Source organism: Arachis ipaensis, chromosome B4 (assembly GCF_059453495.1).
Source record: "Arachis ipaensis isolate K30076 ecotype BB chromosome B4, ASM5945349v1, whole genome shotgun sequence".
NCBI classification, from domain to species: Eukaryota; Viridiplantae; Streptophyta; class Magnoliopsida; order Fabales; family Fabaceae; genus Arachis; species Arachis ipaensis.
This window is the reverse complement of record NC_142439.1, coordinates 21,097,262-21,110,255: the sequence shown is the minus strand read 5'-3', so window position 1 is coordinate 21,110,255 and position 12,994 is coordinate 21,097,262. Positions and strand designations below refer to the sequence as shown.

General features: G+C 36.4%; 2 protein-coding genes across 2 annotated transcripts; one reads left to right on the top strand and one right to left on the bottom strand.

Moving 5' to 3' along the window:
* The first annotated feature begins 2,635 nt into the window (after positions 1–2,635).
* LOC107639087 (uncharacterized) lies at positions 2,636–7,300 on the top strand. The gene is made up of 7 exons (XM_088483895.1): positions 2,636–4,098; positions 4,195–4,319; positions 4,760–5,377; positions 5,518–6,028; positions 6,121–6,259; positions 6,674–6,767; positions 6,887–7,300. The coding sequence occupies exons 1-7, from the start codon at positions 3,031–3,033 to the stop codon at positions 7,002–7,004; spliced, it is 2,673 nt and encodes an 890-aa protein (XP_088340021.1). The 5' UTR covers positions 2,636–3,030; the 3' UTR covers positions 7,005–7,300.
* Positions 7,301–10,713: 3,413 nt separating this feature from the next.
* Positions 10,714–12,626, bottom strand: SOS5 (Fasciclin-like arabinogalactan family protein). Its single transcript, XM_016342507.3, has one exon. It carries the CDS (start codon positions 12,376–12,378, stop codon positions 11,071–11,073), a length of 1,308 nt encoding a protein of 435 aa, XP_016197993.2. The 5' UTR covers positions 12,379–12,626; the 3' UTR covers positions 10,714–11,070.
* Between the last annotated feature and the right edge of the window lie 368 nt (positions 12,627–12,994).

Here is a 12,994-nt window from a genome sequence, read left to right as displayed (position 1 = left end):
TGCATGAAATAACATTTTTTTATGTTTTTTTTCGCATTATTTTCATCTCCACTTTCTTTTTCTTTGTGTTTTTCTTTTCTATGCGCGTTGTTTTCGCCTCCTCTTCCTTTTTGTATTAATGTTATTGTTGTTACATTTTATTTTTATTTTTTTCTCTTACTCATGTGTTATTACACTTATTTCTTTTTTTTGTTTGATTTTTTTAAAAAAAATAAAAAAATTTTAAATTGTGCAAAATTTATCAAAAAAATAATCCTGAAATTTATTACAATAACACAAAAATGTATTAATTTTGAGTTTTTCGCGATAAAGTAGAAGTACAAGAGTAGTTCTCTTTAAGTGTTAATTTTGTGATAATTGTGCTAATTTAGTGTTATCTAATTTATATTGATAATTTTTTTGGATTTAAAATTACATGCAAGTGTTTTTTGTGATTGATTGAATTATGATTATATGTTTATTTTGAATTGAATTCGTGTGTGATTATCATTAACTATTTTCGGTATTATTCTGAGTTAAAATAGGTGCACTTTATCTTATTTGACTTAAATTTGATGTTCTGGTATCATTTAAGCATATTCATGATTTTTTTTTATTTAAAATTGATTTGGATGTATTTTTATGGTTAATTAAGTCTTGTTTGTGTACTTATTCTGAACTAAGTTTGTATGTCGTCATAATTAAGTAATTTCGATATTATTCTGATTTAAATGAGGTGCACTTGGTTTCATTAACTTGGATTTGATGTAATTAGGTCATACAAAAGAGTTGTAGTGATTTTAGTGTCATTTAAACTATATTCATAGCTTTTTCTTAATTTGACTTCTCTTCTTATTTGTGTTCTTTATTTTACTAGAAAAACTTGTAAATTTAGAATAATTTTTTTAACAATTTTCAGCTTTTTAAAGTGTATTGAAAGCTATCCCAATCTTTGTTACAAACAACTCATTAATATCACACAAAAACTGTAAAAATACAAAAAAATTATAATCTCAACAGTATTGTAAACTAACAACAACATCAAAATTGTTCATATTCGTAATCAAAGAATTTGATCAGCTCATTGCTAAATAGAAATCACATAAAAATGAAAAATACAATAACTAATTCCATTTAACACTGAATGTATAGCATAAGAACCAACATCAACCACAAAATTATATATCAAGGTAACCATAACAAAATACATAACACCGAAATTAATTCTACCTAACACCAAATTATGTCTTAATCAATACTAAAATTATCATTAAATGTAACACAAAAAGATTGATCGAAAAAACAATTCAAAATTCCTAGATTCTATTCAAATTCAAATCCTCAATCATCAATACTAATTTTTACAAAGAAAAATGAAATTATCCAACTTGTATATATACTACACAAACATCAACTACTCACGAACTACATTAATCAAAGGAACGAATCAAACCTTATTGACTTAATTTGATTAAAAACAATGATTCAATTCGTCTTAGTTTTTTTTTTTGGTGACTAATTCGTCTTAGTTTAACTCATCTAAACTTGTATCGTATATTGTTTTCGTAAATAAAACTACTATATGAATCTGATTTTACTGTCTGATTTTAAAAATTTTAGAATTACTACGAAACAACAAAAAATTTAATCGAAAACAAATTCAGATTAAACAATATTTATCATAAAAGAAAAATCTATAAAAAAAAAAGTTTCACAGAAAATACAAAAAAAAAAAAATAAGAAGAAAATAAAAACACAATAAAAAAAGGCATTTGCATTAAAAATCAGTTATATATAAATGATGTATAAATATAAAAGAGGTTATAAAAATTTGGTTGAACTTTGTTAAATAATTTACTTAGTTGTAGAATATTATTGATATTTTAAATTATTATTTTCTATAAAAGAAGCATGTTCAATACACATTTTGATAATTAAAAGTTATTAAATTATAATTAAATAATATTACACATTTAAGTTTTTTTATAAATTAAGCCTAATTAAGTTAACTAATAAAATTTAAAATAATACTAATCATAATTAATACTAATGTAATATTAGTTTAAATTAAACATGTCAAATTATACAATAATTTTTAATTAAAAAATATTAAAAAATTATTAAAAATTATTATTTTTTATGATTAATTAATTATTAATATTTAAAAATATAAAATAAAATAAATTATTATATTATTAAATTAAAAAAATTAAACTAAATGAATTAAATTTATAATTAAACAATAACAAAAAATAATAAATTTTGATAATTATTTAATATTTTTCTTTTAACTATTGAAAATAACGATGAATTTTTATGTTTTAGATTTAAAATTTGAATAAAATATAATTTAAAAATAAAACGAAAAACAAAATTCTGTAGAATAGAGTTGAAATAGCAGCAGCACCGCCATTGATCCTGCAGCTTAATTTGGTGAATGTAATAAAGTAGAATAAAAGTAGATTACGCAAAAACGCTCTCGTTAGACACATCTCCCTTTTTAGGCTTTACTTGGCTCCCATCTGGCCACCTGTGTTTTCATTCAATGACGTCACAAATCTCATAACGGTCCAATCTCATAACGTCTCACTCAAACGACACTCTCTCTCACTGTTACATTCGTTCTTATTTATATAACAAACTCCCCTCCTCCAAAGAAGAAGAAGAATAAAAGTTAAAACTCTCACTTGGTTTCTTTTGTTTTCCTTAACATAATTCAAATCCGTTAGAAAAGTCGTTCTGCTCTAAATATAGAGGAATGAGGGTAACGATAATTTGTTGAAACTTTTTTTTGCCACAAACGTGTCCTCAGTTTTCGCAAAACACAACGGTCTTTTCTCCTCCACTGATTAATCTTCTCTTTTAATTTTCTTTGAGTTGTTTTGTGGTGAGGCTCTCACAATTACCCGATTAAAAATAAAGAAAGAAGGATTTTATCTTTTGAGATACATGGTCGGAATGTGTTCAATCTCTTTGTCTTTCCTCTTCATCACTCGTTAACCTGAATTGGGTTCCTCTACATTCAGCTATGCATTCACCATTCTCTTGAACATGGCATCATCACAAGTTGAAATTGCTTCGTCTTCGCCCTTTGGTTTGGTTCTGAGGGACCGTAACCACCGTGGTGATGGATGCAGAGAAAGCAATGTTGTTAATAAGGCCACACATGCTGCTCTTCAAAGGAACATCAAGAACTTCGTCATGGACCACCTTAACATGTCCATGTCCATGTCCAACTCCGATTCAACAAGAAATCTCAACGAGAACAATTCTGCCCATTGGAACGAAATTCATCATAATCAAGATCGGCGCCACCACCGGCGCCACCGCAACGTATCGAATCTTCATGTCTCAAATGCCATGGAGTTCAAGGATGGATCCTCATTGAACTCTTTGATTAGCCCGAGACAAACCCGGCTTCTTGATCGCTGGGCCGCGAAACAAGCCCGGGAGATTGTTTCAAATTTAGAGAGTGAGGCTGGGTTGTTGTCAATTGATAATAACAAGAAAGAACTTGGAAGCACAGGTAGTTGCAACTCTGATGGTGATGATAATAAGTGTGTAGATATCTCGAACCTTGCTGCTTCTTCACTTGTTCAGATATGGGAGAAGAGGCTCAGTGGATCCAAGCCTGAAACGACGGCGTCTAATGGCGCCAAAACTAGTCCCACTGCTGTTACTTCCACCAATAATTGTGATTCTGAGGCAGGGGAATCTTCTTCCTGCGCCGTGGCGAACGAGGACTGGGAAACACACAGTGATCAGTCCTTTTCGCCACAATCGCGGTGGTCGTCTTGCGAGACTGCAACAACAGAGGCAGAAAGGCCGGTTTCTGTTGCAGACATAATAAAGAGGCTAACTACACCAAGTGTCCATGGCGATGACAATGAATCTGAGGGGTTTATTAGCAGCGTGGCAAGCTCTCCTTGCAGAGATTTAGCACCGGAGAATTCTGAGAGGAGGGCTTTTCCCCTCATGATTGGTGCCCCGGGAAGGATTCGAGGCCGCCGGATTTTCACCGATATGCTTATGCAGCTGGAGAGGGACCGCCGAGGGGAGCTTAACCACCTGGCAGAACGCCGAGCCGTGTCGAGGTTCCCTCAAAAAGGTCGAATTCAGGTATAATAATAGGAGTCATCCTTGTTTCACTTCCCAAATTTTATAAGCTTCATGTTCATTGCAGCTAATTCTTTAATGTCACATCACATGATGCAGTCATTGCTTCGATTAAGATTGTTGCAGCGGAATGCAGCTGCTGAGAATGATAAATCTCAACAGAAATCAACATTATCTAGACAGAACAAACAGACACAAGAATCTGCTGTTGTTATGGAACGAAGGTTTGACTATTTCTCATGAAATGGTAGCTTATTATTTATTTTGTGATTTGCCTTGCATATTAGTTTCGAAAGGAGAAAGGAAAATTATGACATTTTAATATGGTGCCAAATGCATTTATGTAGGCCAAGTTAAAACTAAGGATACGTTGGTAGGCAACAATTGCGTCATTTGTATCTGGATTTCATAACTATAAAAAGTTTACTTTTAGCCACACAGAATAAGTACCCAAATTGATCCCTAAGGCAACAAATTTTCAAAATTTTAAAGGGGGACTAATTTGTCTTGGAATATATTTTTTGGGATATAATTATCTTGCAATAAAATTTGTCCAACACGTGTTAAAACTTTGATTAAAAGTGGTAGAGGGACCAATCTCTATGAGGAGAGTAATTCTCCACTGCATTGGATACTAAATTACATATGCTTATGTAAAATACAGGGGGAAATTTAGCACCGCAGTTGAACACAGAAATGCGGAACAGGCAGAAGTAGCTCATCCAACAACGTCACGGGTACAGACAGTTACAAATCCTGTAGTGTCGGATAAGTCTGCTGCGGCTACTCAACCTGGCAAAGACACTTGCAACCAGACTGTTGTTCATGAGACTGCTAATAGCTCTGGAGAATCCACACAAGTATCAATCCCTGAGACTAATGCAGATCACAATAAAGAGAAAGAACATGCAAGTTCACATGTGACACTGCTAGAAACATGTGCAGAGGTTCAAAATAATGATTCGCATGATACTGCCAAGGCACCAACATCGATGATGGCTGATGATTCGGGCCATAATGAGATTGCAAACGGGGCAGAGTCAAGCGAACAACAGCATGCTGTAGAAGGGAAAGATGCAACAGATCAACACAATGATGAAAGCAATTATGATGATATGTTAGAAGAGGTAGAGGTCATGGATCAGAACTATGATGCAACTAGTTATGACTGGATCAGCGAAATTTCTCGACCGAGGAGCTACTGGGAAGAGCGTAGGCAAGCATGGTACAAAGAGATGCTTGCCACTTCTCAAAATGAGGATATACGTATTCTCCTTGAAAGGTATAAGATTATTTTGTTTCTAAGACAGGACAAATGCTATAAATGACTGATGAACAACCAAATAAGAATGAAAACAAATATGAAGATGATAATTTCATTGAGAACTAGACACTGACTGAATGAATAATTTATGTTTACAGAAAAACAGTCTCGACTTTCCTTTCCAGCAGCTTCCGGGCAGTGATAGATAGATTGATGAACTCCCATAAGGGAACACAGACACAACTAATCAATTGTCAAGATGACGAGGACGAAAACCAAATTCTGATGGCGTATCTACAAGAACGCATGCGTTCTGCAAAATCTCCTCAAGAAGACAAACAAGAGGGAGGAGGGGAGGAGGAAAAGCGAGACGAGATGCAAAATGCTGGACAAGAAGAGGAGGAGCAGAGGCAGGAGCAGGAGCAGGAGCAGGAGCAGGAGCGGGAGCGGTGTCATGAAGATGTTGAGTATTTTCAACAATCCTCATCACCATGCCCTTCAAGAACATGGAGTTATAAAGACAATGAAACCTGTGATGATTCTGATGGAGTAGTATTTGCATGTGCATCTGCATCTACATATTCTCCTTCACATTCACAACCCTCTCAGTTTCGATCTGCATATCAGGATAATAGGCGAAGTTCTTCACCGCCTAATCATCATTCAATGGTGAGTCTTTGTTCAAGTACATTCTTACCTTGAAATATTAAATCATACAAGGTTGTTAAATGCTTACTATTAATGCTATTGTGGTAACATAGGAAATGGAACTCATCTATGATTTGAGAAGACAAATGGAGCAACTTCATCATGAGATGTCTGAGCTAAGGAAATCGATTAAGAGCTGCGTGGATATGCAGATTCAGATGCAATTACAACAACAATCCATGGTTCAAACAGGTCTCTGCTCATTTCTATTCGTTTAAACTAACCAATGTCATCACTACATGACTTATGTTTATCAGAATTCAATCATTTAAGCAAGTTCGGAAAACATGATTTTGCTTTCTACCTAAAAGGGGAAATCAAATAAATTTCTGTTTCAAATTTCTGTGTTTAGTAAACTTCTCACTTAAGGAAAAAACGCCTCTACAAAATTAGGCTTTATTTTACTGTAGAAACTGATATATAGTTATTTTCATATGAAATTAATAATTGAGAATTGTAATATATTAAATTATTTAATAATTTTCAATTATCAACTTCTCATAAAATCAACTGAAGGTGAGTTTTCAATTTATTTTACATATACTGTTTTTTTCCAATTTCTTCCTCTAGTAACATTTGTGATGCAATGTACTATATGAGAAACAGTTAACAAAGAAGAAAACATGACGCAGAAGAAGGTACCAAAAAAAGGCAATTGCTGTTTATGCCATGATAATAAAGCTGACTCAATTTTATACAGGTAAAATGTTTTTATTCGTTTGCTTCTAAACGAAAGAATCTTGTTTGAAATGATTTTATATTATCCACTTTGAGAATAGAATGTAACACTTATATTGTTACACCAAAATTATGTTGCAGGTGTGGGCACATGTGTGCGTGTCTAAAGTGTGCCAATGAGCTGCAATGGAATGGTGGAAAGTGTCCAATTTGTCGAGCCAAAATATTAGATGTTGTTCGAGTATACATTGATGCTTAGTCGCAAGCAAATACACATACTCTAGAAGAGGATAACAATAATACCCTTAGTCCTTGAAGCTTGGTGAATTAGCCAAGCCTATGAGTAATATAACACATAACCGTCATACATCGCTTTCTCCTTTTTCCATATACTTTATGTAGTTAAGTATATGTTTTTTGGAGGAGAAGAATGTGCGTGACAACCTCGTTGTACATTTGGTAGTCTTTTCTTAATCTAACATCATTTCTACCCGCTATGGGTTTGACTTGTCGGTGCAAAATAAGAAAAAAAAATGCTAGTATTTTGATCATTTATATCTGGATTATATTTTAAGACTTGTCCTTTCGCTAATTATGATGTGCCATTTTTTAACCCTTTTTTCAAGGATCATGCACAATGAGTCAATGAAATGCATTTATGTATTGCTTTCCTGAGAATTGAGAAGTGATTTTTAGAAAATATAGCAACGTATGATTATAAATTTGAATGCATGTTCATTTGTATGACCTCAATGTTTTTGTTCACTATTACTTTCATTCAAAATAGCAAATACTATTAGAAATACAAGGCCTTAAAACTAGACAATGAACACATTAATGTTTGACAAATTTTTTTTTTTTACCAATCAAAGGAAGCCATATAGTACATTACTTCGGCCTAAAGGGCCGAAGAGAGAGATGCTTATCAAGTATACGAGGTTCAAGTTGTCCGTAGTTCCATTGGCCAATTCCATATCTCCAATGGATTATATCAAAAGTCCAAGGTCCCATAGCCCTTGTAACATGCTTCGATTTAGTTTTGCAGCTTTTAAAAATATTATACAGAGAGGACCAGGAATGAAGTCATTTTCAGCCACTCATGATTGAATCATCTTACAAGGCATATATATCATCCTGAATAACTGTTTTGCTTATGCACCCTGTGCTTCAGTACACTCAACAGTGGTATATAGAGGAACAATGGACCACAATGGCACATGAGGATAGCCTAAAAAACAATATCCTATTGGCAAAGGTGCTGGTTGACCTTGAAGCAGCATATAACATTATTGAGTGATTGGCATTTCTATTATTTTCATATCAAAGGTGAAATACAAGAATTCAAGTGTTCAAGTGAGCGCCACAACAAAATATAAGAGTAACAAAATAAATGTGGATACAAAATACATAATATAAATGTTAAAAGTAACATTTTCCTGTTTCTAACAGACAAGTTGGCTGAATTTTTATGTTTCAGAAGTAGGCCCAAACAGTTATGTAACAGTTAAGGCAACTAGCCCCACCCTCTTTACTTGAAGACTCCTCATATTAAGGCTCTTTCAAGTACACCTACCCCGGAACTACATGGAAGGAAACTTTGCAGCACATACACTTGCTGTGGAGGCTACAATGGTCACTCAAGAGTGGAGACATAGTACATGACAGATGAGGACCCTATACATAATAACAAAGGAGAAACTAGAGAGAATTGTATGGGTGGGAACCCTTTATGGATAATGTTGGTGATGTTTCTTTATTTTTAATTGAACGGTTGCTCACTTGCTCCTTCTGTGAGAAAAGGTCAAAGGCAATGCAAATGCATATTTTATTCCATAGAGACGATTACCATGTCAAATTAGTAGCACTTAATTTTACAGGTTTAAAAGGAAATAGACAATTATTAGATGGCCACTAGTCTAACATCTCATATTTAGGCATGCTCTCAAAATGTTGGTAGGACCGATAAACTGGTTTATACATCATAAAATTGGTGGAACCCACTTTTATTTCAAGTATGCCTAAATGTGAGTTGTCAAACTTGTGCTCATACAAGAATCTCTCAATGGAAACACATCCTAACTCGTAAGCACTAAAGGGCCTCCAATGATTATAAAGGTAATGGAACATGAAGTAAACTCCAGAACAATAGCAAGCTTAATCCAAGTAGCTTAGATCTATACCAAACGACCACCTAGCTTTGATAGACTATCTACCCTATTACAGCATTCAGAATCAAGAGGATGATAACAAACTACCAACATCTTTGGTACTCACATTTCAACTTTTGTTGTTTTGTGGCAGACCAAAAACTAAAAACAGAAACATATACAAGAATTACTTACATTGGAGGGAGAAGGGATACAAATAAGGTTTTTGCACCAATGACATATTGACATCTAATGAAAAGAATGATAACAAACAACCATGAAGAGTTTTGGGGTTCACCATTCAACTTCTGTCGTTTTGCAGTAGACCAATAACTATAAACAGAAACGTAAAGAAGCAGTACTTACATTTGAAGGGACGAAGGATAGAACTAAGGTTACATTGTTTTGCACCAATAACTTGCAATCTTCCAATCATAGAAATGCATAATTGAAGAGATTTTAAGCTTTTGTTGTTTCCTTTCAAATTGCCCTTTTATATCTATTCTAAATTATGTGTGAGAACTCAGAAACCAGCCCACTCATTGAATTTTCCGTAGTATTCATGGAACAATAGGGCAATACTCCAAAGAAAAATAGTTCAGTCCAGAAGCCTATCGCATAATGGGTACGCATAGGACACTTAGCTACAGCATCACCAGACTAGACGTAACTGAAGTCAAGTTTTATGACAACGGTGAAAGAGCGAGAAATGCAAAGGTTGGTAGAAGCCTAAACACCACCTTCCCATTTACTAATTAATTTCCCTCAAAAGACTCAATCAAGAATTCAAGATGCACCTTGGCACCTTTGAAAGCCAGACCTCACGTAACCAGCATCATATCATCTCCGATTGTTTTTCAATATCTAGGGATACATGCAATCCCATGCTTAAAAGGAATCCTTAAAGTAGTCTATGCATTAAATCTGTTCTAGCCATTTTCTATCTTCAATTGCAACAAGCTTGAATTAGTACTCTCTTAATTATATATTTCTACTATCTAATATCACACCACTATTCTAGTCCTCAGTTCTACAAACTTTGTAAAATACCAAATAATGAAAACAGTATGCTAATTCAATAAGAGTATTCAATCATGCACCAAGAAAGAAGGGTAACACATTCCATGCAACCAAGTCTAGAAGCATAATTCAAAAATGTGTTAGTTCCCCATGTTGTGGAAAGTTATTTCCAGCAATTTCTTAACTGGTCTAATTTGTATGCTGATCAATCTCTTTGAAATCCGGATCACAACATATTAGTATAATAAAACAGATAAAGCTACAACAAGAATTCCCAATACAGTTCTCCGCAGCAAAAGCTGCAAAAAATTTCAGTATCTTCAGTATATTATTGTCAATCATAAACAACTCCAAAATTGTTGACACCAAATACAGTGCCTTTCTTAACAGAGTGCATACATAACAATTGCAGGTAGGCTTGGTTTCAGGAAAGTTATCTACTCTTACAAATAAATACAGGGATTAACCTGCACAATATGACATCATTTTCGGATTTTCAGATTTACACCCTATATTGCAGGTTAACACAGAGAGAGAATCCATTATGAAATTTACAATTGTGAATTTGTAGCATAATAAACAAGAAAGTACCTGATGGTCATCGAGGTAAGATGTCGAGCAAACTGCGCAAACTCCAGCGTGGATGAGAACTGAGGTATCCTGCAGAAGCCAACTGAAATATGCCGCTCGATAAGGCGGAGACAATTCGTGTGTGCAACACCTGGAAGGTATATATATGCAAAAGGATTGTTTTGATAACAATGAGAAAACTGAAACTCAAATCAATTGCAGCACTCATAGAAAACGGAAACTTATTTAACTCCCAATTTATACACAATGAACTTGCATTACATTTTCATATTATAATGCAAGTGTACTACTGCTACACAGAGAAACAAATAGTGAACATTGATCTCCAACTAATTGTTAGATCAATGGCTCAATTAATTCACATTGAAGATTTTATAATTTTTTGGGGGAAAAGAAAGAGATAAGGAGAAACCACCTAAAAGAAAAAAGGGAGGCTGCATTTGCAACCTGATAATGCAATTAACCGGGTACAGCGGGTGGAGAGAATTTAAAAAACAAAACCCCACAAAAAATTAATACTAATGATAATAATTTGGAGCAAAAACCAAAGAAATTAACCTCATACCACTAAATACAAAACCCTATACAGCAAACAAATACAGCAACAACAATGGAAGACTTGAATTTGGAACCACGAACACCGGAGGCAGCAGCGTTGGACTGCATGTCCTCGCGGAACCCGGGCGGCGACGAGAGGTGCGAAGGCTGGCCATCCATTGCCCCCGGCGACCCCTCTGGTGACAGAGCATCGTCTTCCGGAGGCGGTGCAGTCGATCCAAGCTTCGGCGTCGTGATCGGATTCTTCCCGAAGATCTCCCTCGGCAGCAGAACCTTCGAGACGCCGAAGATTGCCACGGGGTTCTGATCAAACACCGTCTGCGTCACGGAAGCTTGCACGATCCCAGTGTTGATCGCAACGGAGCCGTTCACGCGGGAAATATTGAGCGTGAAGCTCCCAGCACCCATGGCCTCCGTCGCGAGCGTCGGCTGAAGAGGGTTCACCACCGATTCCAACGATCCCAAGGGGTAATACGAATGCAGCACATGAAATTTGAGCACGACGGCTTTCTTATCCGCCGGAAGGGATTGCAAGCTAACGGCTGGAGGCAGATCGGCGTATGCATCGTCGACGGGGACGAACATAGTAATTCCAGCGCCGCCCTCGTCGGCCTCGAATTCTTCGACGACGCCGGAGGCTGCGAGCATGGAGGCGGCGACGTTGAAGTTCTTGCCGTCGATTAAGGCCTTGGTGATGTTGAGCCCTAGATTGGGGTGAGTCTCCGAGGCCATGAGATCGAGGCCGAAAGGGAGGATGAGGTTATCAACGGAGAAAACAGTGACGTTATAAGGTAAGGTTTTGACTAAGGACAAAACGGTGGCGTTTGAGGAAGGGGAGTAAGGGGAAGTGATCGTAACGATGCCGTTTCGAGGGTCGCGGGTGAGGTTAAGGGAGCCAGAGTTGGAGGGGGCCCGGCCAGTGGTTTGGAAGAGAGTGGTGAAGAGCTTGCCGGAGGGAGGGAGGGAGTGGAGGTCGGAGAGGGAGAGGAATTGGAGGAGGACGTGGTAGCGGAGGACATCGGGGAGGGCGGAGGGAGAGAGGTGTGGAGCAGAGGAGAGGCGGGAGTTTGGGACGGCGAGGAGGGAGAGAGAGGTGCGGCCGGCGAGGTCGGACGAGATTGGGGCGAGGAGGGCGGTGAATTGGGAGAAGTCTGGGAAGGGGGAGAGGACGGCGGTAATGTTGATGGAGCGTGAGGGGAGGGGCGCCACCGCCACTAGCGCCACCGCCAGGTAGGAGATAATGAAGGTTGTCTTAAGGGTAAAATGGGGAATAGCCAAATCAGAAACAGAATAAGAAGACGAAGAAGAAGGAGGCATTATTATTGTGTAGTGCAGCTTCAGTGGTGGGTTTGGTTCTTAGTTCTTAGTTGTTAGTTGTTAGTGGAGAGTTGAGTGAGTGAGATGGGGAAAGTACAAAGGAGGAGGGTGGTGGAGTTGGGATTGTGAGCTGTGAATGATGAGAAGAGCACGGTTGTCATGCAATGATGATGCTGATGTGGTGGTTTTCCATTTTCTATTTATTCTTTTCTTTTATAAAATAAAATAACAATAAATAAATCAATTTTTAGTTTGCTTCTTACATTCCGTGACATCCGTGTCCTAAGTACACACTCTCACTTCACTGCGCACTTCTCACACTCAAAGCTTAAGCTACTAGCGTCTAGCTCTAGCTCTAGCTACCCCCCTTCGGCCCTTCCTTCACTTGATCAACATTCTTTGACTAAAATATCCACATTCCTAATTTTCATTTTAGTTGGAGTGGCATACATTTTTCGAATTTTTTATTTTAATATGGAAGAGTGGAGGGAGTTTTACCGTTAATGTTACAAAAAATAAGGTTTTACAGTATTATGGGAGCGCTGCTCTATGCAAGCACAATACGTAGAACACGTATTGTACTGACAATACGCAGAGTGTGTATTTACAATACGTA